General features: G+C 35.2%; 1 protein-coding gene across 2 annotated transcripts in view; it reads left to right on the top strand.

Annotated features, from left to right (window-relative positions):
* NEGR1 (neuronal growth regulator 1) overlaps positions 1 to 26187 on the top strand; it is an 810652-nt gene that overhangs the window by 473689 nt on the left and 310776 nt on the right. For both annotated transcript variants that reach the window (XM_046645643.1, XM_046645644.1), the window contains exon 3: positions 428 to 553. In XM_046645643.1, the coding sequence (XP_046501599.1) occupies positions 428 to 553 (126 nt within the window). The remainder of the gene's footprint in view (positions 1 to 427; positions 554 to 26187) is intronic.

Raw genomic sequence — 26187 nt, 5'->3', positions numbered from 1 at the left:
TTAGATCAGCATGTGGGCATGGCTCCTCTGCTATTTTAAGTTTCTTCAGATTTCCATTTTTATTTAATCATTTCAACAGGAGAACCATCATTATAGTGAGGATACATGGGTGGAACAGACAGATGGCTATATCCTAGTTTACTTAAGGCAAAGTAGTCACAATAAAAATCCAAGCAATATTCAAACTATTTGTTATTAAATAGTCCATTTATCCTGAAATAGTTAATGTCTGAAAATTATAGAAAATAAAAACAATCAACAAAGAGAAAACTTCAGGAGAGTCCTGAGGATCTGGAGAATCTATTTTTTAGATGATGACCATAGGCCATAATTACATTTCACCACCACGGCTTTATTGCATGGTATCATGGAGTTCAACAGAATTTTATATATTTCTTTCTGACCACTGCATGTTTTGCCATTTCAGTTCCTCCGAAGATATATGACATCTCAAGTGATATGACCATCAATGAAGGAACCAATGTCACCCTCACTTGTTTGGCCACTGGGAAACCAGAGCCTTCCATTTCTTGGCGGCACATCTCCCCATCAGGTAAAGCAGAAATACATCTGTGTTGTTTGTGCTGTTCAATATTCTCCTGTAACCTCATCTGTTCAGAACTGAAGACTCAACTTATGTTTGTACATCTTTTTCATGAGGTAGGCAGGATGCATATTGTTACACGTATTCTTTACGTCTAAAGGCATTGTGCTTCACAAAAGTTAAATGAACATTTTCTGTCGGAGCCCAGAATAGAACCTATGTCTCTTGATTCCTAGACAAGGTTATTTTCACTTTAGTATCCTGGATAATCACAAATCAACAGACAAAAGGCTCCAGTGGAAATATCGCAAGAGAAATATCTTCATTTAAATGTGTAAGGCTTTTCTTCAATTGGCATTCACATGTTAATAGGCCAGCATGAACTGCTAAGGTAATCAGGGAGAATGAAATTATACAAATTATGAGGTTGCTGGGTCTAATTTCAAAGTGCAGTTCAGAATCAAGGGTTTGGCAGTGAGAATTAAATTTTAACTGATGAAGGATCTAAAAACCCAAGAGTTCCAGTAACTTGTACAAGATCACATAGTTAGGTGAAATTAAGGAATATGACATGTTTATGGATTTCTGGTGCTTTTGCTACAGTGCACATCCTCCTAAAGAGATTAAGTCACCTTTAGGAAGTTGGGGATAATCATTATCAAAACAGATTTTCACAGGCACATTTTTAACAGAATCATCAATTTGTGTAAATTTTAAATATTTGAACTATATAGTTTTGGGTATACCATGGAAGTAAGAGAGGTACTTTTAATGACTAGAACCCCCCCCCCACCACCACTTCAGATGAATTAAATTTGATGTGATTTGTTTTATATTTTTGGTGGAAATGGCACCAAGAAGGCTAGAGGGATGAAATTGCTTTTAAAGAAATCAGAAGGCACATTTTATGTAGGCGTAGAAGAGTACAACTGGAACATCTATTTTACCCGCTAATGCTTTCTTTCATATCCCTTATCCTTAAATGTCTTTCAGTTTCCTCATTTATGCAGTGAGTCTAATGAGACTTACTCACATTATATGCTTAGTATTACTATTAATGTGAGAAAAAATCAATATAACAGCAGTATACACTTATATAATATGCATTATGGCCCCTATAATATTTCTGAAGCATGAGGGTGCTCTTGACTGCCAGCAGTTCACTCTCTGGAGCAGCTACGGAATCATAAAACTGGTGTGTGAGCACTGAATCCATGGAAGGCTCTGCATGGGGTGTAGGAGAGGCAAACGTGGACTAGGAGTTAGTACACACATGGTCCTCTCAACTTCCCTCTTCATCAGCCCAGCCAATGCTCTTGCAAATCTCTTAGCCTCAGTCACCTTCAGCTAGTTTCCTACTTTCTGAAAATCGAATGATTGAAAAACCCCTGGCTATTGTGAGTCTCAAAAAAGTTAATAGACATAAATGTGCTTTAATAAGTATAGGTGATATGCAAATATAAGCTGAGTCTTAATCATCTTTCCAGGGATTTAAATCTGATATGGCAATATAATTTTTGTAAGAATGAAGCACATGATCTCCATCTTCTTATAATTTAAGATTAATATTTTGGACTTACCTCTCCTGCTTTGCAATGCTTGTTATTATGCATATTCTTCTTTTTTAAGTGCTTGGGTACATTTCAGTTTAATTAAATAGCACGAATGTTGGTTAGTGAAGTTATTAGGATAAGGATAATGGATAACATCATGAAGCTGAAAGAAGACAGATTGAGTTTATAAGTTAAACTGTGCATAGATTTGTTTTTCTGATCCTACCATACAGAGCAAATGAATAAAATTAGCATAAATATTAACTATTATCCAGTGAATAGCTAGACATGGCTGATATTTTTATAAATGCTTCCAATAATTTCAAATTATAATTTGTTAATGATCTATATTCAAATGCACAGCACTGTGGAGTTTCTGCTTTGTGTCACATGTCTGGTAATTCTATTACCATCCTTCAACTTATATATTTATGCTTTTAAACATATGTTTAAAAGCAAAATTATAAACTTCATTGATCCATCTACATTTTACCTAAGAAATATCAGTATTGTGCATATTCTTCTCTTTTCTTTTGCTATATCAGGAAAGAAAATGTGTCACAAAACAGGAATCATTGTGTGAACAATGTTTAATGTTACAAACAGATATAGATATACTTCCTGTCAGTATTAGAAGCAATGGCTAGTTTTTGTACATATGTGACTTGTTTAGAATTTTTTACCGGTACCTTTGGTAATCTTGCTGACTCATTCATGATCTATTCAAGTTTTAAAAATCGATAAAAAATGGCTGGTCATAGGATGATAGCTCCACAGAGCTTCTCCCTAATCTACAGAAAAATTAGGTTGAATTCAACCACATCGCAAACATCACCTGAATCTGTTGGAGTTGACTTTCCACTTGTGTACTCAGTGTACTTTCCCTGAAAACATCTTTCTTGAGAAATTTCTGGGTATATGAGTTTCCTTAAAGTTCACTTGTACTAATGATTTCTTTCTATATTTTTCATTCTGTATTTGGGAATTATTTTCAAACTGATGTTAAAAACTGTTACAGGAATAATACAAAGAACATCCCATATCCTTTACTCAGTTTCATTCATCATTTTTCCTGTTAGTTTCAACATTTGCTGTGTATAGAGCATATAAAAATATATATATATATATGTTTTTTTCACTGAATCATTTGAGGACAACTTGCATACATCATGCCCTTTTCTCCCTAGTTATTTCAGTGGACATTTCTAAAGAAAAAGGACATTCTCTTATATAAGCACAGTGCAGTTTTCAACTTTTGTACATTTAACATTATGTCATACTTTTATCACATTACTGTACATATTCCAATTGTGTGAACTGGTCTGATAGTGTTTTTTTTAGAATTCTTTTCCCTCTGGTAGAGAAGCCAAGCATTGTATTTGGTTGTCATATCACTTTAGTCCTCTTTAGTCTGGAGACTAATTCCGTAGTCTTCCTTTGTCATTATTGAACATTGACATTTTTCAACAATGAACATACCTCTTTTTTTAAAGTAGAGTATTTTTTCATTAGGGGTTTAACTCATGTTTTCTTGGAATTAGATTCCAGTGATGCCCATGTGGGACTAAACAAGTGAAGTTGTAGCTTTCCCAGGAAATGATACCCAGAGGCACAGGGTATCCATCTGTCCCTCATTTGATGTTAATTTTGATTACCCAATCCAGTTATCTGATTTCTGCCTTGTATAGTTCATTTTCCTTCCTCATGCACCAATAAGCAGTAGGGAGAGATTTCAAGACCGTAATATGCAAATACCTGCTACTTAAACTTACCCTTAGATTTGGCATTATCACTGATACTATTGTGAACCAATCTTTACTCTGATTACAAAATGATGATTTTTTTATCTTCAGCAATCCTTCTCCTTTTACCAGTTAGCACTTGGCATTCTACCATAAACAAGAACTTCACTTTCCCCTATTTGTTATTTATTTATTTGTTTGTTTATCTGTATATTTATTATGGCAGAAAGACTCACGCGTTTCCAACTTTTTATAATTGTTTATAATTCATTACTGTCTTTAATTATTTTGATGCTCACATTGTTCCTGATTTGGTGAGTGGGGATTACTTCATTCTGACTCCTGTGTTCTTATGATATGCCCCTACCATTTTTTTTTAGCACTTTCATACTTTCTGGCCTGACAAAATATGCAAGACTTATCTTGTGTCATTCCTGTCCCATCTCTGGAGTCAACCATTTCACTTTACTTCAAATGATTAGATGTTGTACACTTGGAGTTAAAACCATTACTGGCTTAAAATATATAACTCTGTTGATCTGCCTTATAGTAAAATTGTCAGAGACTCAGAGATCTAGGCTGCTTCCTATGATATTTTCTCAACCACTGCACCTTAAATAACTTCAGTGCAAGGGATGGATCATATTTCGTTTGGTTTTGTCTAACAAGCCTAGAACAGGGCCTGGAGCCTGGTGCGTCTACAAATGGGGCTTATAGAATTAATAGTAAAATATATTTATATCAAGGAAAATATAAAGAGGCAATTGTTTTATCACTAGAGATTTAAATAGGTTTATACATCTTAATTTACAGGAGATCTTACTGCTTTAACTAGACTGGTTCCTTATCTACTTAGAAAATTTTCAAGGTTTTCTCAAAGTTCCTGATATAAGGGGTATGATTCCCTTCTTTCCTACCAGTAATTTCTTAGGCATCAGACTGTGCCAGTATAGCACAGTGATCAAGATCGTGAACTTTGATGTCAGTCAGAACTGGGTTTGAGACCCAGCTCTTTCTCGTACAAACTATAAGATCTTAGACAAAATTAACTCCTTTAAACTTCAAATACAAATGGCAATAATAATTGTACCCAATTCACAGAACTGTTATAAGGATTAAACGGAATAGTATAGAGCATTGATCAGAGTTCATTACTTGTGGTAAATACTCTATATTATTAGTCATTAATTTACTACTGAAATTGTGTTTGAATTTTTGACTGAGTAAAATCTTCAACCCTGTTTCTGAAGTTGAAGGGTTTATTTCCAGCTCTTGAATGCAGTTCACATAGCTGCTCTCAAATAAGGATCTCACAAAGCTAAAACTCGCTTAAAACTTCTAGAGAACATTAAGTTTACGCAAGGCATCTGATTTTGAATATGAAGACGAAATTCTTAATCACACATCATTGTATTGATAAATCTAGATCCAGTCAGAAAAAAACACAGGAAAAGTTAAAAGGTAAATTTTAAAACGATAGATTACAGATAACAAATATGGAGACATTTTGAACACTTCTGTCAAATTTCCACTTATTATTCATTGCTGTTTATCTGAAGCTCTGTTCCCTAGTTCATTCCTATTCTTTGATATCTGGAATCTCCGGGGAATTCTACTCTGCTGGTGTTTATTAGCTGACAGATTTTTTTTTGACTCTGAAGCTAAAACATGAGCATAAACACAAGGTTGTATGTCTCAGATTCTTTTTTGGTCTAATTTCCATATGCTTAGTGCCTTTTGACAGGGTATTCTCACCCCAATTATCCATAGGAGTCAAGACCATATTGCCTAACACAAGATAAAGACTGTTCAGTTAAGTAGCCTTTGTCCTGTTATGTTCTTGGATTGCCTCCATCCCTTCCCATTTGTCAGGTCCTCATTCCATTAAATGTCCTCTTTCTCCCTACATCTTTAATCTCTTCCTCTCTGTTGAATCCATCCAGCCCACATTTAGACAGGCTCAGGTCGCTCTTTTCTGAAATCAGTCCCTTGGCGCTGATCACTTTTGTTTAATCAACAACATTGAGCACTTACAACGGAGACCACAAGCAAGTGGCCTGAAATATAGGAATAGAACCAGAAAGCCAGATTTCAAGAAACCAAAAGATGAAAAATTTTCCTGGAGCAGTGAGTGGTGGACAATGTCAATCAGGTCAGATAAGTTAAGACCCGAATAATTACCTTTGGGTTAGGTAGTTTGGTGATCGCTGTGGCAGTTCAGCGGCATAATGGACCAGAAACCCAATTGTGGAGGATTAAAGAGCAAATAAGAAGTAAAGAACTTACATGTGGAGGCAAAACGCAACTTCCAGTTAGTCACGGTGGATATTTGGTTTCTCTACTTTTATATGTGTTATTTCTTCTATTGAGTATCCTTTGTCCCTTTATATGATTGGGAAACTCCTACTCATCCTTCAACTTTTTATGAAACTATTGCTGAGCATCCTAGGAAAAATTGGGTGCTTCTTCTTCCACAGTTGCATAGTATCTTCTTTCATGCTACGATGGTAAAGTTAGGTAGTTGTAATAGAAACCATATGGCCCACAAAACCAAAACTATATACTATCTGATCTTTGCAGAAAAAGTTTGCTGACCACTACATTAGATATTTTAAAAGTGATTTGAGTTCTAAATTTTATTTGCCAGTTTTAAGACATACAGATGTAGCACATCAAAGTTAATGTTTTTTTTTTTTTTACAAATTGGCACCTGAGCTAACAACTTGCCAATCTTTTGTTTTTCCCTCCCCAAATCCCCCCCAGTAGACAGTTGTATACTTTTAGTTGAGGGTCCTTCTCATTGTGGCATGTGGGACACTGCCTCAACATGGCCTGATGAGCAGTGCCATGTCCGGGCCCAGGATCCGAACCAGCGAAACCCTGGGCCGCCAAAGCGGAATGCGCGAACTTAACCACTCGGCCATGGGGCGAGCCCTGACGTTAAAATTTTTATAATCTTTCAAGAGAATTAAATACAGTCTTAAGACAGAAAATGCTAATTACTAATTATCATAAAAAATAGAAGGCTGTAAAAAATGAAAATTAGTATCTAAAAACCATGTACACTGCTGACTACTGTTTAAAATAATTCTGAGAAGAGTTCAAGTCATCACAGGAACAAACTACTAGAAACTTTCTATTAGTGCTCTTGATTTCATTGTCATTCCCCTTTTGTGAAACAAAGTCTTCTTTGAAATGTTTGAGTGCTGGGCCAACACGTGGGGTGATGTGATGAAGAGGCTCTGTGTGTACTTCTTGCAAGCTGGCAGCCTGTCGCCCAAACACTATAAATCTTTAAGTCTTTTTTCAGGTTTGTAATCCTGACACTGCGCTTTGCTTCTTAATGCTAGGAAGAAAAAATTCAGTAAAACCAGCAATTTATGCTGATGATGCTTCAACAATAACAGATTTTCAGATTACAAACTATGGTTCTAGTTCCACTGTAGAGCTGTATTCTATGTGGAGCTTTTATGAATTTCCATAAGGGCTTTACATAATGGATAATTATATAAAGAATGAATCTACATAATGATGGCAAGTTAAACTTCTACCATAAGATTGCACACCAATAATTTATAGATGTAGTTAAAATTGCCTTTTTGTTCTCAGTGTTTTCCTTATAATTTTAACTTTCATTTGTCTGTTTCTGAAGTCTCTCTACTTCTATCCAGTTGGTGGTGGAGTATGCAGAATTGTGTCTATTCTGAACTCTTAATGCATATTATTTGAAAATAAAAAACAAGACAGTTTTCACTATTTTAAGGCACATATAAGGCTAAGCAGTGGGCCTGATGATATGATGAATCAATATAAAAAATAATTCACTATTCTCAGAGGAAAGTCCTTACCCATATAGAACAGAAAACAGGAATCCATCAAACATTTCAAAGCATTTCATATAACATTGCTTTTTTTATTTTTTTTCCCCCCTATGGAACTTGATTTTCCCAGAGAACTGGGCATTAGAAAAAAAAAACACACACACACACACAACACTCTAGGTTATGTCTCCCCTTAGTGGACTGAATTTGGGGATAACGGTTGGCATTATACTGTTTATACTTTAGGAATTAGATTTTTCTAGAGCCTTTTGCCTGAGCAATTTCAATGTCACAATATGTGTATTAGGGAAAGGTATTACATAAATAGTTATGTCTAAACAAGTTAGGGGCTTATTTAAAGGTTAGCATCTTAGAAAATGCAGCTTTTTCTTTGGTTGTAAATTCCATGCTAATTCAAGCTGAAATGGGACTCCGTTAGTAAAATTTGTATTCATAATATTGAAATGGATCCTATAAGGATCCAGAAAGAGCACCAGTAGGTACTGTGAAAGTTTAAATGAGCCCAATAATGCTTACATTAAGTATTATTTATTGGGCACTTAGTATGTCCCAGGCACTGTTCTAACATGTGTTAGGTGAGCGTATGTTAACTACTTTACACGTGAAGTATTATGACTTCTTGTACCACATTCCTGAAGAAAAGACCATACTTTTCATTTGAACCCAGGCTGTACTGATTATTTGAACCCTGGCAGTCAATGAGGATACAATTTTCCCGTAAACGTAAGATCATATCCATCAAGGCTACATTTTTGTAGAAACAAGGCCTACTAGAATTTTAGTGCTGTTCCTAGATTATTACTAATATATATATATATATATATATATATATATATATATATATAAGTAAGAAAAAGAAAATATGTTAATAATGATTTCTTTTGAAATGAAGACTCAAACTGTTCTTGACAGTTATAGACAAGAGCATATGGTTGGCTTGCGCTAAATTATTTTTAGAGAAGTTATGACCTCTAGTATAAAAGAACACTATATCTATTTTTCCTTACTCAAAATGAGTATATTGTTACTGAATTTTAATTATACTCTGGCTTGTTTTAAAGTTATACTTTTCTTGATTAACTTGACTATAATTAGGAATAATCATCACTAATGAAAAATTGGAATGATTTTGATGCTCTTGGATTACAGATCAATAAAACTATGGTAAATACTTTTAATTTCTCTCACTTTTTGTGTGCTGTTTCTTTAAGATCCATGATTCAGGTAAATATAGCTACATAGTAAGTACTCAATAAATATTTGTTAAATGACACAATATTTTAGAATACTATAAAGTCTTTACGTGATTAACAAATTTATATTAACTGATTAATGTTTTAAAAATTAATATGCCTAATCATAATTACTTTCATTTATAACCTTTGTGAATAGATCATTCCCCAAAGGGAAAAGCTAATAACATTTTTATATGTAGTTATCAAACTCCTATTAACCAAGGCAATATAGCGTAGTGCTTAAAAGGACATGGGCAGTACTGGTACCACTTGGTTTCAAATTCATACTCTGCCATTCACCACATGCGTTAACTTGGGCAAATTTCTTAAGCTCTCTGTGCCTCAGTTTCTTCATATGCAAAATGAGCTGATAATAGTAATTTCACAAGGCTGCAGTATGAAGGAGATATTACAAGTTAAAAGTTTAAAGAATACCCAGGCAAAACTGAGTTCCAGATTCTTCGCTATTATTATTAAAATTGTTCTCATGGTTTCTCTTTACATGAAAGGTGCTTGAAGGCAGATAATAAAAGATGGTGATGATAAGTACCTTGTTCTTATGTGGTAAAAAATCAGATAAATGCAATGTAGTGATTACATCACTAAACTAGTGAGATTTTATTTCGTATTTAGTTGTTTCTACATAGAAAATAGAAGAGGGATTGTTTAGTGATTATTTATGGATTGTTACCACCAGAAAGACTCCTAGAAACAAAAGTTTGAATTATTTATTGGGATTCTAGTAAATGGTGGATGATGAGGGGAAGACAAAAAGCAACGTATTGGAGGACGGACACATTTGTTTTCTTTAGTTTCCTTCTGTGCTGTAGGAAAAAAAAGTCTGTAAAAATAAGGAACAAAAGAAAAGAGTCTTCACATAGCTACATATTCCTGAGGGGCTGCCCTCTCTGAGATTTCTGTGTGATTCCCAACCTGAGCAGCGCCAGGTAAGGGGTACAAAAGATACCGTGACCAGGAGACCCTGAATAATGGTGCCCTGTTTTTCTCTTTATTATGACTATTATTATCATCATCTATAAATTCTCTAATCCTAGTTTACTGTGCAACTCAATTTCAGCCTGTTAAAGATTCCGAAAATTTTATGGATATCTTCTGTCAGAAGGCAGTACTTACACCCTCTATGAAAACGTTACAAAGGGGATTCTGTCTTCAGAGAAGAGGATCAACACTCATGAAAGGTCTCCTAGTATAATGCATAAGGAAAATGTCTTATGAAATGTCAAGAAACTAATTTTTCCAGGCTGACAAAAGAGGCAAAATGCAACATTTACTGCAGTAAACTTTGTATGTAAACTTTGCTTGAGAAATTGAAACTTAAAAAACTACATTTATTGTGTATTTTTTGTCTAGCTAAGGTTATGTTTAGCTGTAATCTTCAGAAGTTTATAGAGTATATTCTTGCATAAATTTACAAATTAATAATAAGCCATATTAAAGTCTTGAAAACTTGTCTTCAGAGTGTACAGATTATGGAGTTCATTAAAGTAGCTTTTTTTTATTTAGGAGTTTTTTTTCACCGTCCTTGTTAGCCAGATTTTTTTTAATGTTTCCTTTTGCATTAGGTTTGAATTTGATCCAGTAGCAGCTGCATTGTTTCTGGCCAGTGCTGAAGCTCTGAAGATGTATTATACTCATGCATCATCATAGCATTGTCATTCTGATGATATATTAGTGTAATACATCTTCAGAGCCCTCAAATGAGAAGCTGTCTGGAAGGAATGGGGCGAGGAGCAAATTCAATTCAATTACAGGACAAAAGAACCAGCTGAAGAGAAGGAGAGCACTCTCAGAGCAAGACTCTCGGTGGAGTTGATTACCACCGGGGATTTCATGGGAGTGTATTCCATTTTTCCTTTTGTGACATGACAAGGAATAATTATGGATTTTCAACACACATCTGTAAAGATAAAATGGCTTCTCAACCCTGTGTTTGAATTAGTAGAGGCCTGATGGTTTTTGGGGAGGCATTTAATTGATTTTTGGAAAAAGCATATAAGCATTGCTATTCATTTAATATATAAACCTAAAGTTTACAGTTAGCTTGCAGATTGGTTTATTAAAATGTGATAAGTGTAAAGGAATGTTTATCTTTCAAATAAAGTCTTAGTTGGCACGCTTTAAATTTCACACGTAAGTGAAGACAGACAGTAGCAGACTGAAAATGATCAGCAGGCAACAAATGGGAAACTAACAACTCTTCCAGGCCATCTCCTGATCATTTCCACTAGATTGGACTGTCTGGAGTGATCAATAAATCTTATTGCTAGGGTAAATTTTTCTTGGATGTCTCTCATGTGTTAAAAAAGCAGGAAGACTCTTAATTTCATCATAGTACAAATGCATTTTAAAGCATTTGGGTTTAAAGCATTCAATCTGTCTTACATGTTTGCAAAAATAGTTTGCTTAAGTAAAAACTCCCTAACTCATTAGGTAATGGTTATATTGTGAATATTTCTTTTATATCTATTTTCTTCAAAAATCATCTATCGAGCAGTTTTGTGTCAAATGGTTTGCTAAACATTGAGTATACAGATGTAAGAGGAAAAAATACAACTACTACCTTCAAGGAGTTTACAGTCTTGTTGGGAGAGGTGTGGGTGAAGAGGGAAACAATGACACAAAGACTATGAATACAGCAATAGGGCATCTCTGAGAGATTACCTTCTAGATTGAGCCTTGGAGTCGAAGGAAGTGAGGCTGCTGTGTGAAGCAGTGCTGTCCCTTCTAAGTGGAGAGCACAGCACTTGTAAATGCTCGAAGGCAGGAAAGAAGGTGATGTGTTCTAAAGCTGAAGTCAGTGGGCCTGGAACAAGCTGAGAAAAGGGCAAGAGTGGCTTAAGGTGAGGTTGGAGAAGATTAGCTAAGGGTGGTCAAATCAATTTGGGATTGTAGGCCATGGTGAGAGTAGACTTTTTTTCCTTAATGCAAAAGGAAGCCTTGGGGAGTCTTTGAACACAGGGGTGACATAATTTAATTTTAACATATAGAAGTTTGTGGTGCTATGTAAAGAATGAATTGCAGGAAGCCTGAAGCAAAAGCAGGGAAGCGGTTTAGGAAACCACTGTAGTAGATGAGGTGAGAGATGATGTTGAGTTCAACAAGGGTGATGGCAGTGGGTATGAAGAGAAGTGAGTGAATCCCATATTACACAGGTAAAACCAAAGACTGAGAGATGGGAGATGGGGAATTCCTCGTAGCTTTCTGGCTTCATCAATTTGGAGGATTGGCATGTCATTAACTGAGATGAGGCAACCCAGGAAAGAAGTATATTTTGAAGAAAAGTCAAGATTTCTACTTTGGCCATGTTAAGTTATGAGGAATATTAGAAATCCAAATGGAAAAATGTCGGTGAATAACTGGATATAGGAGGCTTGATCTCAAGGAAGAGGCCAGGACAAGAAATAAGACTTAGAGTCATGAGTTTAAGTCTGTCCTAAAAAGGCAAAACAGACAGACAGAAGAAGGTTCCATGACCACTGGCTGAAGATTTGGAAGACAAGAGAGAAAAAGAGACTTAGAAAGAGTTGCTAGTGTGACAGATGAAGACTTAGGAGAGGAGAGCTCAGAGCGGTTGTTTAACGAGAAAGAGATCTAATGAACTGAAATGTAGTAAGAGGTAGAATAAGATACATACAGAAAAGTACCTATTGGGTTTGGTAATATGGAAATCATTTTTGACCTTGATAAAAGCCATTTCAGCGACTCTGTGGGAGCCGAAGCCAGACTGGGTGGCTTAAATAGGGAATGCAAGTCGGGAGTGGTGAACAAGTGGAGAAAACTTGTCTCTTTCAAGAAATTTTGTGGTGACAGGAGAAAAGAAATGGGATGTTTGCTGGACCATTGTGTCAGTTTCAAGAGAGGGATGCTTCTTTAAGAGAAGGAGAATAATATAACAAACCCAATGTACTATCACCTAGCTTCAACAATTATCAATCCATGGCTAATTTTGTTTGTCTATGCTGCCTCCTCCAACTCAAAGGAGGAACTTTTTTTAATTTCACAAGTATGTTTATGTTAAAAGGACCACGAGCAATAGTAATTTCAGAACATGTAAACTCCAATCAATCATAAAACAAAACAGAACTAGTAGCAATTGTAAAAATGATCTCCTCTTCTTTTTTAGGTTTTGTTCTTAAACTCACGATGTAGAGGCTTCTGTTTGGCCAATACAGAGTGCATAAGGAGCTGAAAACTCTCAGCAATATACTATGTGCTGCTCACAAGCTCCCTTTCCTCAGCTCTGTCATTGTAACATTCCTGTCACTTATGAGGAACGCAGAGTTCCTCAGTTCCAGCTTTTTCAGGAAAGCTTCCGTTCTCCTCTTTTTGATAACATACTCTGTCTCTTAGTTCTGTTCCATTGCTTAGCCCTGAAATTCTGTGTGCTTTATGCCCAATTCATCACCCCAGGCATCTGCTGCCCTGACTGGCACCAGCCTGGAAATGTCACCTGGCAATTTATTGCTCAGAGGAATCACCATCCTTTTCCTTTCCTTGTGGTCTGTAACAGGAGGCGCCGTCTTCAAAAAAGTCAGCCTTTCTCTTTCCAGGTGTTCTCTTGCTCTGCAGCCATCACGTATTGCCAGCTGCTCCTAGCACCATTCTGAAATATTACAAAGCATATGTTGGATCCACAGAGTTAAATCAGGAGGAGGGAAGAAAGCGATTTGATGTAGTTTCCAGATAGTCTGGGAAAAAATGCTTCTATCTACACACTTGTTGAATCTGATTTCTACTAGGTATGCTAGCTCACTCTGAATAAGAAAAATAATCAAATACAACTTGAGCCTATAATCCAAAAAAGAAACTTTCTTATATGGTATGCTTGATGCATTTGTGAGATTCTTAAATTTGTGTTGGATCTCTCAAATGTTGCTTCCGTGCTACGCTGAGTTCATGCACACTCTAAGACTGTAACCAAAAAGGGTTAAGGTGGAATTAAAATTCTGACTTAGGTGTTTGGTAATGGAATTGGATCTCCACCTTTGCTTGGCTTCAGTATGTAAATTTAGCCTCTCTTGGATTTCTTCCTACAGATGGTGGGGTAATCAGATGTAAGGGGGTTGAATAGGATATGATTTCTCCAAACCCCACTTAAGCAAAGAGGGACACATGTTGAGCTTGTTAAGGCCTTGACATAATCATCTTTAATCATGATGTCTAGACTAAACATCAAACATGCTTAGATTAAGATATGCAATTCAGATTGTCTTTCAACATCAGTTTTCTTATACACTACCTTTCAATTTCATTATTTTTAAATTATTATTTCATTTATATTTCTAAGACATTCACAAATTTGAAATCTACCCATGAAAGGTGATATGGACGTACTAAATATTTAGCTGCAACCCATCCTCAGAATACAAAGAAGGATGTGTGTATAGGTAGGTAGATAGATATATAGATAGATAGATAGATAGATAGATATTCACTAGAAAGTCAGAGGAGAAATCTTGTATTTGTATCAGTGATTCCGTGTCGTCAATGATGGAAAGGGCAGCATGTAGCTCTGTGATTGCTAATAGAGGTGTGTATTATCATTCTAGAAGTAATCAGACATGAGCAAAAGACTTCTGAGATTTAGCAAGCCCACTGACCATGACACACTTTTGAGGATTCGTGTGGGAGTAGACAGCACCATCTTTTATCTCTACTTGGGTATAACATGCACAAGAGCTGAGTCCGCTTCTGTCCTGATCTTCCTTGTGCTTGCAATATGGTAGGTACCTAAAAATATTTTTGAGTGAGTATCTTCCTCATGACTTTGGGTAATGATTTGATATCTTCTTCCATTACCACTGGCAACAATAATGATATCAACAATATCTTTTCGTGAGCACTTATTACCTGCCAGGCAATTTATATTCATTTTCTTAATTAAATCTCAAAAAAGTCCCTATGTTTTTGGTGGTGGTGTTTGCATTTTTGATCTAAAGAACTAGGACTCAGCATTTATTAATTTTCGCAAGGACTTGTATGTTTTAGTCAGAATTCACATTCAATTTTGATAGGACCCCAAACCCAAGCTAGTGATCAGCACTAAAAGGAGGATATAGGATGTGAAGTACTAGCTACTTCAGGTGCTAGGAGTAGAGTGAGAATTTCTGGCTTATGGTCTTACTATTATGGAATGATGTTCATCTGAAAATGGCCAAGATTTGCTGGAACAATTTTCAACAATTAGAGCGATTGTAAAATAAAATTGAGACCCTATTAGGTAGCAAACTCTCTATTACTGGAATAGTAATAAAGACTGCATAATATCTTATCAGGAAGGCTCCCTAAGTGAACTCTGCAGTTATGAAAGTGAGAGAGAATGCACCAATGATGGATATCATAGTATTTTATTTATAGACCAGTGTGTTAGAGTTCTCCAGAGAAACAAAACCAATAGGAAACATATATATATGTATATATATAAATTATATGTATAATCAACTGTCCATTTTTACATAGCACTGTATTTTATTCTAAATGTAGGTCTGGTTTTTTTTTTTCATATTAACATATCTTTTTTATGAAATGAAACTGAGACCAAGCGGCAGAATTTGGTTTAATATACTATATATCACATATACATTAAATTATAAAATTTTGATTAATGTGTATATGGATACATCTTTAATGAAACAATGATAATACCAAATGGCAAAATTTTATCTAGTGTGTATATATATGATATGTAGTATATATACATCATATATATGCATTAAAATTATAAAATTCTGTTCAGTGTATATATGTATGTATCATATATGTATGTTATGTATATTATGTATGTAATATGTATATCATGTGCATATATATGTACATGTATATATGTATATATGTATGTATATATTATATATGTATATATTATACATATACGCATACACTTTAAACAAAATTTTACCATTGGCATCACCATTATTTCATTAAAAAAATACATTAATGCGAATGCATTACGTTAAAATAATGCATATACATTAAAATTACAAATTTTTAGTGTATATATGTGTATGTTATATATATTATGTATATATTATGTATATTATGTGTGTATATTATGTATATATTATCTATGTATAATTGTATATTATGTATATATATGTGCATACATATTATGTGTATATATATGTATTATAGATTATATATGTATAGATTATATATATACATATACACATACACATTAAACAAAATTTTGCCATTGGTATCACCATTATTTCATTAAGAAAAGATACATTAATATAAAAAAAGAAGATAGGACATACGTTTAGAATAGAAGACAGTCCTGAGTAAAGATAGATAGTTGATTATCTTAACATTAAATAGCTTTCTTTGTCTGTGTGCCTGTCTATCTAGTCAGTAAAACCAAAAGTGTGTATTTCCTGTAGATGAGGAGTGAATGGACTGCAAGCTGTGGGACAAGTTCCTTCTGTCACCTGTTTTCATAAGTAAAGTTGTATTGGACCCCAGCCACACGCATTTACTTACGTGTTGTCTATGGGTGCTTTCGTGCTGCAGCAGCAGGGTTAAGCAGCTGCAACAGAGAACCTTTGGTCTGTACGTTTGAACATATTTACTCTCTGGCCCTTTACAGAAAAAGTGTCCTGACTCCTGCTGTAGCTCATCAAAGGGTCCCCTCTCCTGCTTTTAGTGCATGCCTCCCTCTCAGTATTACACTGAATAAGGACTGCACCTGCATCTTTAGAAGACCACTATTTCATTTCGTGGTTAGTACTTCCTAAGTGTTACATAATTCCAATAGAGGACTTTTTTCTCCATTTTTTTCTTCAACTAATTCTTCAAATATATCCATTTTGTCTTTATTTTGCCAAGTTTCAGTTAACCAGTGAACCAGATGACCACTAAATTGCCTTCAAATTCTTAGAGTTTAAAATTTCACATTCTGCTGTTGACATTTTCACACGACTTCCTTCGTATCTATGCCAAGAATTCTTTTTATAGCAGAATTCGGAAGGGATACATCCTTGACTGCATTGTTCTGTTGATAGAGAAAATGTGTCTCTCAACTTCTCTCCAGGAAGAATGCTGTTCTGAGCCAATTTATGTGGCCACTGTTGAGCGAGGGAGGTTTTCTTTCTTGGAAAAGGAGCTGGGAGCTGGCACAATTGCCCAGGAGGCCTGTGGGCCGTCATTGAGTGACAGCCATAGAAGCAGCTGTAGGCTGAATCGCTCCCGCACGGTAAGATAAAAGTCACTGTTTGATCAACATCCAATGGGTAGAGGAAGCACAGAAACAAACAGTGGGGGAAAAAAGTTGTCAAGTAAAATCAATAAGGGCTCTGTCTGGGATTTGGGAAGTCAAACAACGGGAAGATGTGTGATTTAATAGGATTGATCTTCAGAGACATCCTCAGCAGAGCCTCTTAGGCCCTTAACGGGGATTCGTCGTGTTAAATGTTGATCATTCTCTCTGTTCCAGGAGTCAAATACATTTCTTGATATGTTCAAATTATACTGCAATCTAAACTGTAATAAACACCATCTCTACACTTTAGAGGTGACATCAGTGAACTGTGTAAGTAAATTTGAAATGGCAGATTAAAATAACAGATCTTGGGATGCTCATTACTGACCTTAGCTAAGGGTTCATCTCTTACTGAAGAGGAGATAAAACCTGAAATGGCTGAATCTCTTGATCACATTGGACATTAGTCTGTGTTGGAGGATGCAGGCTAAACGAGAAAACAAAACCAACAAAACAAAAGATGACAGATCTACACCAAACATTTTACTATATTCTCATTGGATAGAATATATTTTTTAAAGCAAGATAGCATGGTTAATGAAAAGAGAAAAAGTCATTAGTTTAATTAAGCCTGCCTCCTTACTATGGAATCTTGGGCAAGCCCCTTGACTTCTTATGAATGCAACTTTCTCATCCCTAAAATGAAGATATAAGAGAATTTCTAAGGTATTTCCTGCTCCAAAGTCCTTTAATTCTGTGAATCTAGTTAGAAGCAAAGTGCCATAGATGGGGTGTACAACATTCTGTCTCGTTAGATTGTCCTAAAGTGCACCTACATGAAATTCACCTACATGTGCACACACATACAGAGTCATGATCTGACTATTGAAAAAAAAACTTTGAGGGACAATCAAACCAAAGCTTCTTAACAAAATATGAAAGACAAAACAATTAAGTAATAGACATATTGCCTAGGAAAAGAAAAGCAGCTCAGTAAAAAACTGAACTGAGCTTATTAACACACAGGGCAAAAAGATAACTAAATGGCTTATGGAAGGCTTATTGTCTAAAAAAGGGAGCAGAGCATTTCTTCAGAAGAGATTGATTTCTTTGTGAGCTTTGAGAGGAGTTTTTATATCTGTAGTATCTATAAATATGGGACACTAAGCAGTCAATAGGACTCTGATGACTATTTCTATATTAATCCTTGGTGACCATTAAAGGCAAGCAACTCTTTGGGAAGGAGAAAGCACTTTAGTCCAAGTGTGTTACTTTACAGTGGCTAACTTAATAAAGAGATACAGCATTGAAATGCTGGAGGGGAAAATGGTCAACCCAACCAGTTGTCTCTCTAAGTTTTGACCGGAAACTTAAAAGTGAGGTTGGAGCTACCTGATCAGAGTCTATGAAATGGAACTAGAGCTGAGGCAGAAAGTTTCTTCCCAAGAAGAGACAGAGTTAACACAGCAGGATGGAGAGGTCAACCCAGTCCAGTGACAGGAAATAAGAGTGCAAATTTGAGGCCCCAGGTAGCAGTCAAAGGTAGAGTGTCAGAGACAAGAGATTGAAAATATGAATAGCCATCCTTTCCTTAGTATTTACATCGTGGCAGATGCTATGCTAAGTGCTTTAGGTATGCCACATTATATATTCTTGTAACCAAGAAGATGTGCTATTATTATCATGTCTATTTTACTCACAAAGAAACTGAGGTTTAGATAGGTTAAATGAAAAATACTAAATTGAGACACTGTTGCTACATAGCCCGCCTGTCTAAATTACGAGTATTTCACACTGAGATAATACTGCATTTAATGTTTTGTTCAAGATAAAATTAGCCAAATGGTGATTCAGTGAATAATTGTGCTATCTCAATAAAGCGTTGAGGGAGAACTGTTTCCTTAATTAAATATCCCCCTCCAGATCGCATCAGAATGTTTTATTTCAGATGCTATTATTATAAATAAGTTTTTTGTTACTTTCAGATCATATAAGTGTATTTTGATAGCATATAGTGAAAGCATCCTTCTTATTTTAAGTTAACAGACTCTTGTTGGTTTCCAGAAGGACAATACTATTATGACCTTGTCATTATATTTATGGTGAGCCCTTTTACTAGTTTTCCTCCGTTATCCTTGTGCAATCTTTTGATTCTCTTTTCTTCACATAATTTTCTTTGATCAGTCTCTAAATGTTTTTTTCTCCTCTCGTGTGAATCATAAGAAGCATATTAGAGTCCTTTATAGAACTCAGTCCCTCCATGTATCAGAGCTTCAGAGACACTCTCCATTTTTCATACCGAAGTTAAATTGTATTTGTTTCCTTTGTTTTAAATTATGCCATCACGTAAGAACCAAATAGTGCCTGGGTATTTTTGTCTGAAAATGATAATAAAATTTTATGAAGGCAGAAAATGCATTTCATTGGGATTAGGCAACTAAAAACTAATAAACCAACTCAAATAAATAAACATGCAAAATCAAAGGGCATAGCTTTTGAACTTTTCATCTATTTTCTTCAGGTTACAGTTATCATAAGTCATTGACAGGGTCTCAATATATCATCATAGTTCTTTTATCTGGAGACTGACATTTGTTTAAAACATACCAAAAGATAGCCGTCTATCTTTTAATTAAAAGAACGAGAGTGAAGATATGTACATTTCCTCAATGAGTTAATGCTGGCCTACTTGTATTTTTCATGAGGAATGAGCCTTACATTTACCCATAGGGAACTACATTGTAAACCAACATGATCAGTTATCAAGAAACTTGTAACACTGACATTGGAGAGAAGGACTCTCCTTAAAAGGCTAATTATTCACCGTCATGAGTTCTGTGACGTGAGGTAGGGAAAATGGAACGAGCACTGGACTGGGAGTCACAAGAATTGTTTTGCCTCAGCCCTCTGCTATTGTGCCTGTGCCGTTGAGCAAGATGTTTAACCTCTTTGGAATTTCATCTTTTTGTATCAGAGCGGGGAAAGTTACATTCGTCCAACTGGATTATTTTGATGAAAAGATGAAATAATCAACATGAAAACATTTCCAAAATCAGAAGTCTTGGATGAACATAAGTAAGATATTGGCAGACCTGCTGTGTCCTATAAAATTAGATTGTCAAGGAACTGAATGCTAGGAAGTAGTTTTAATTTCTCCCAACTCTATTTTTCCCCTCAAACTTTGTAATCTAGGTTTCTCTAATAAAACTTAAATGTAAAAATCCAGAATGATGGGTGGGTATGGGTAGGATAGAATTAAAGGTAATATTGTAAAAATAAAAAAATCAACCCATCCCACATCTTCTGTTAAATGGTTTCTATTATTATATAAAATGATGGAAGAAATTTTCCCCAGGCCACTGTTTTTACTCAGAAGTGACAGTAAATGATTTGACCATTTATTTTTTATGTTTTAATATTGATTCTATGCACTACACTGAGCTGGATTTAATGGAAGAAGGTTGACTGACTGATCTGCCTATCTAAGATATCTGATCCCTTCTGGTAAATATCTATAGAGGATATACTTCACCTTTTTTTTTTAATGAGATTTATATGCCCAACTTCAGAATAGCTCGCGTCAAGTGTGTCTATTTGTCACTAAGTCAATTGCTCCTTTATGTGATAAAAAGCTGATGCATTTTACTACTCACTAGAGGAAATAGTCTTAAGGAAGATAGCCTCCCCACTACACTCAATTTAATTGTCATTTGAAAGCCAGCAATGCAATGGAATCATTTACACGAGCTATATCCTTTATTTTCGGAAGAGGGTTGGAAACTTCAGTGACCCATAGAATCAGATAAGCTTTTCACGTAATTGAGACAACCAATATTCCATTTTTAATGGCTAAGACTCAGGCAGACTGAAAATCCTTTTAGAGAAGGAATCTGCCATGCAATTCAAAAAGGAATGGAACTGCAGAAAACATCCAGGAAGTTGGTTCTGGAGAATTTAGAAACGTATAAATATATAAGTATATGTAAACATGTATTTCAGGTACGGTGATGTTGTGTGCGTACTGTGACAGAAGCGGCGGAACAGAGAACATACACTGAGGAAAACTGACTTAACTGTGAACATGGAAGTTAACTTCCACAGAGTTAAAAGGAAAAGCTTTTTCTCCTGTGGTAGTCACTTCAGGATTTAGATAATGAGCAGTTGAAGATAACTGATACTTCTTTGCAAAAAAAGAAGAATTATAGCATATTTAACAGCTTTCAGGTCTAACCAGAGAATCTGAGAGAAGAGTACTTCAGATCCACTGAAACAGCCTGTCCGAGTGTGTGAGCCTCTGTCAGAAATCCCACTACTTCCTCCGGGTAACCTTTAACTCTTTGCTCTTGTAGTCCTAAATGGGGTTAGTCACTTTATGTCTTCATTAACTAAATATTTACATAGAGCCTGCCTCAAGGTACTAGGCTAAATTATGGGCACGTGACAAACAGCAGATTATGTGCAGGCAGCAGTGTGCTTGCTGTGTTTCCATTTCCCTTGCTTCAAATTTCAACCTCTGTAAACCAAGGTAATATTATTTTAACTGAACTCTTGTCTTTCCTCATAGACATCATTTTCTCTTTATTACAAGTTTTGAGTCCTAGAAGCTAGCCTTCTTGTTCATTTTTTGACCCTTTTATTCAGCTTAAATTTTTTCATATCGTCCCATCCCTAGCTTCTTCATTAATTCTCTCCTCCATCCCTACCTTGTCTCTAAAATCATTCAACCCTTGAAATTAAGGACCCTGTATCTTCTTTATAATTGGGGTTTGAATAGATCACAATATCTTGCAAGTAATCTGTCAGCAATATTTACTTTCAAATGGCTGGAGTGGGGCTCACAGATCAATTAGAAAACCAAAATATCTTGAAAGTAGTTTTATTTCTTTCTAAAGCTGCTCTTGATATTAAGTTTTTAATGGAATATGTTGGCCCTATAAAATGTCTTCCTAGAATTCTAAATAAATCTATTTCTTACTCTTAGGAAGTAATTTAGACTTTTTTTCTGGCAAATTGCTGGTACATACTTTCTTTTTTTAAGAAGCTAATTTCACATGCATTATATAATTGAATATTCTCTTGATTATTTAAAGTTTGGAATATTTAAAATTTAATTCACATTTACTTCAATTCCATTTTGACTGTTTTTAATTTTATTATTTAATTTTGAGATTCCAGTGTACAGCATGGAGATAATACCATTCTTCAGTGGCCCGCACACTATCCTGGGTCCACACACAGCTGCTTTTCTTTTACTTTTGTTTTTCATCCTTTCCTTCTCCTGCCTTGCCCCACCCACTCTAATGTGTTTACTGTAGATTCACAAATGTGAATGTATTTTTATAATGCGTATAGAATTATTTGAGGGGTTTAAATTTATATAAATGCCAGGACTTAAAGGTTTCCGTTCCCCAACGTCTTTGCCAAAACTTAGTGTTATACAACTTTGTGATTTTTGCCAATCTTATAGGTACAAGGTGGTATCTCATTTTTTAAAAATTTGAATTTGTCTGGTTACCCGTGAATTTAAGCACCTATTCATACATAGTATTAATTATTCAGATTTCCCATTTTGAAAATTTTCTTTTAATACATTGACTGTCTCTGCTTTTAATTTTAGTCATTTTAATTGATGATTTAATGATATTCTTTGTTTATTATCATTAATTTCCTGTTTGTCTTAGACATTTTAAATAATTTCTCCCAATCTGTTACTTTTGTTTAAACTTTCTTTTGTTGAAAATCTCTTGTTTGTCTTAAACATTTAAAATAATCCTCATAGTCTGTCCTTCCAATTTTGCTTAAATTTTCTGTGGTTGAGCAAAAGTTCTTAATTTTGATGTGTCTGAACCATTAAATTCTTACTTTACCGCTTTTCTTTTTTTATTATTCTTAAATCACAATATCTTCCGCTAATTTTCTTCTATTACCTTCATATTTTTGTATGTCATATTTAAGTATTTAACTCATCAAGATCCTTGCATATAGCATGAGGTGAGGAATCCAAGGATAATTTTCTCCATATGGTGACCCAGCTTTCCCGATATCATATAACAAACAAGCTATTCTTTCTCTACTCATCTCTGAGGTGCTATCTTCTTCTAAGTGAATGGTTCTCTTCCTTTAGTATAATTGTCTGCCCCTGCACTTTTGCTACACTTTTTATTAAAATGGCTTTATAGCATAGCTTAACTGTGGTAGGACAATTACTCCCTATGCTTTTTTCCAAGTTGACTTAGCTTCTTTTGGACTTTTTATCTTTCATGTAAATATATGTAAAAGTTTTTATAAGTTCCTCATTGAAACTACAAAAAGCTCACAGGAATTTATGGATTAAATAGGGAACATTGGCATGTTTTCAATATCAAGTCTTCTATCTGCTAACATGATATATTTCTTCTTTTATAACAATCTTAATTTATCATCTCTAATGAAATGTTAAAATTTTTAAGGTAGTTATTATAGAAATACAAATACTGATAAGCATATATATTTGATAATCGGGGCGTGTGATATTTCTCATGTGATTCCTTATATTTTATCAATGAAATTACACAGCAAAATCATCAGCTAAGCGTAAGGATAAGAAATAGATATTGAAGATGGAACGAAAAAATGAAGGAACTAGAAAAAATTTTATCTTGGTTGTAGAGGAGAGGTTTTTGGCTTTGTTCTGTTTTATTTTGTGAATGAGAGCTGTTTTCAAATATCAAAACGGTGTTATATGGGTAAGACTTTCAGTTGTTTACGTGTGATCCTGGAGGGTAGACCAAGGGCCATCTATCTTCTGGAAGTTACAGGAAGATACATTTTTACTTCTATGTGAAAAAGAACATTATCTGTTAGAGCTATAAAAATAAAACAAGTTTTCATTGAGATAGTGAGATCAGAAGTGTTCCAAGAGGGCCTCTCACTTGTTTGGAATATCGAGATATACTAGAGTGGCAATTCTTGCACAGGTTAGAGGTTGGACTAAAAGTCCTTAAAACTCCTGGTCAACTTAGAAATATGGTTCTAATCTAATAATGAAGTATTTTCTTTCAAAAATCAGAATAATAATTTTGCACTATCTCTGTTTGCCATGCAATTTCTGTTATTTGGCCAACAGTGGTGATATGGTAGATAAAGCCAGCTGTTTGTGTGTGTGTGTGTGTGTGTGTGTGAGGAAGATTGGCCCTGACCTAACATCTGTTGCCAGTCTTCCTCTATTTTGTATGTGGGATGCTGCCACAGCATGACTTGATGAGTATAGGTCCACACCTGGGATCCCAAACCATGAACCCTGAGCTGCCTAAGTGGAGTGCACAAAATTAACCACTATGCCACCAGGCCAGCCCCTAGCACCAGCTTTTTGTATGATCAAATAAAATCATTTAAAAATAACTTGCATCATCTGTCAGCATTAATTCCTCAATTAAATGTTTTAATGAAAAAGAGAAGAAAGGACAGATTGAATAAAGGAAATTTCTTTAACTTAATCCTTGCTTCTTTTTGAAAAAAGTCAAATATGCCCTCATTTTCTAGTAAAACTTTGTCATGGACGGGCAACAGGCATTTTGCTGGTTGGATCTAGAACATCCTGTTGGAGATGTGTGGATTGGGGTTTTTTATGAATATCTTCCAGTGAAGTGATTTAGAACAGGCTCATTGTCTTAGTTCACTCAAATTGCTACAGCAAAAATACTGCAGACTGGGTTGCTTAAACAACAAACATTTATTTCTCACAGTGCAGAAGTCCAAGATCAAGGTGCTGGCATGTTCTGTATCTGGTGAGAGCCAGCTTCTTGGTTCATAAACTTCTTGCTATGTCCTCACGTGGCAGGAAGAGAGTAAAACAGCTCTCTGGGGTCACTTTTTTTTTCTTTCTTTAAAGCATTTATTTTTTCAGAGTAGTATTACTTTCACAACAAAATTGAGAGGATGATACAGAGATTTCCCACATCCTGCCTGCCCCTATATGTGCATAGCCTCCCCCATTATCAATATCACTCACCAGAGTGGTACATTTGTTACCAAGGATGAACCTACGTTGACGCATCATAATCCCCCAAACCCCATAGTTTGCCTTAGGGTTCACTCTTGGTGGTGTACATTCTACGGGTTTGGACAAATGTATGATGACGTATAGGTGTCATTCGAACACCATACAGAGTATTTTAAATGTCATAAAAGTCCTCTGTATTCTGCCAATTCATTCCTCCACCTTCCTTGCAACCTGGCAATCACTGATTTATTTTTTTTTTCTTGTCTATAGTTTTTCCTTTAGCTGCATTTCTTGCAGTTAAAATCACATATAAAGTATGTAGCCTTTTCAGACTGGCTTCTTTTACTTAGTAATATGTATTTAAGGTTTCTCCATGTCCTCTTAAGGCTTGATAGCTCATTTCTTTTTAGCACTGAATAACATTCCATTGTGTGGGCGTAGCACAGTTTATTTATCCCTACTGAAAGACATCTTGGTTGCTTGCAAGTTTTGGCAATTATGAATGAAGGCGCTAAACATCTTTGTGCAGGTTTTTGTGTGGACATAAATTTTCAACTCCTTTGGGTAAATACCAAGGGGCACAATTGCTGAATCATATGTAAGAGTATATTTAGTTTTGTAAGAAAACACCAAACCGTCTTCCAAAGTGGCTGTACCATTTTGCATTCCTACCGGCAATGTATGACGGTTCCTGTTGCTCCACACCCTGGCTAGCATTTGGTGTTGTCAGTGTTCCAGATTTTGGCCATTCTGTTAGGTGTGTAGAGGTATTGCATGGTTGCTGTAATTTGTATTTCCTTGGTGACATAGAATGTGAAGCAGCTTTTCCTATGCTTGTTTGCCTTCTGTATATCTTCTTTGGTGAGGCATCTGTTTAGGTGTTTGGCCCATTTTTTTAAATCAGATTGTTTTCTTATTGTTGAGTTCTTGTATATTTGCATAATAATATATTTTGGATATATTTGTATATTTTGGACAACAGTCCTTTATCAGATGGGTCTTTTGCAAATATTTTCTGCCAGTCTGAGGCTTGTCTTCTGTTTCTCCTGACATTGTCTTTCAGAGAGCAGAAGTT

The sequence above is a fragment of the Equus quagga genome, chromosome 18, assembly GCF_021613505.1.
Source record: "Equus quagga isolate Etosha38 chromosome 18, UCLA_HA_Equagga_1.0, whole genome shotgun sequence".
NCBI classification, from domain to species: Eukaryota; Metazoa; Chordata; class Mammalia; order Perissodactyla; family Equidae; genus Equus; species Equus quagga.
The sequence above is the reverse complement of the archived record's forward strand: the minus strand, read 5'-3'. Positions and strand labels throughout refer to the sequence as shown.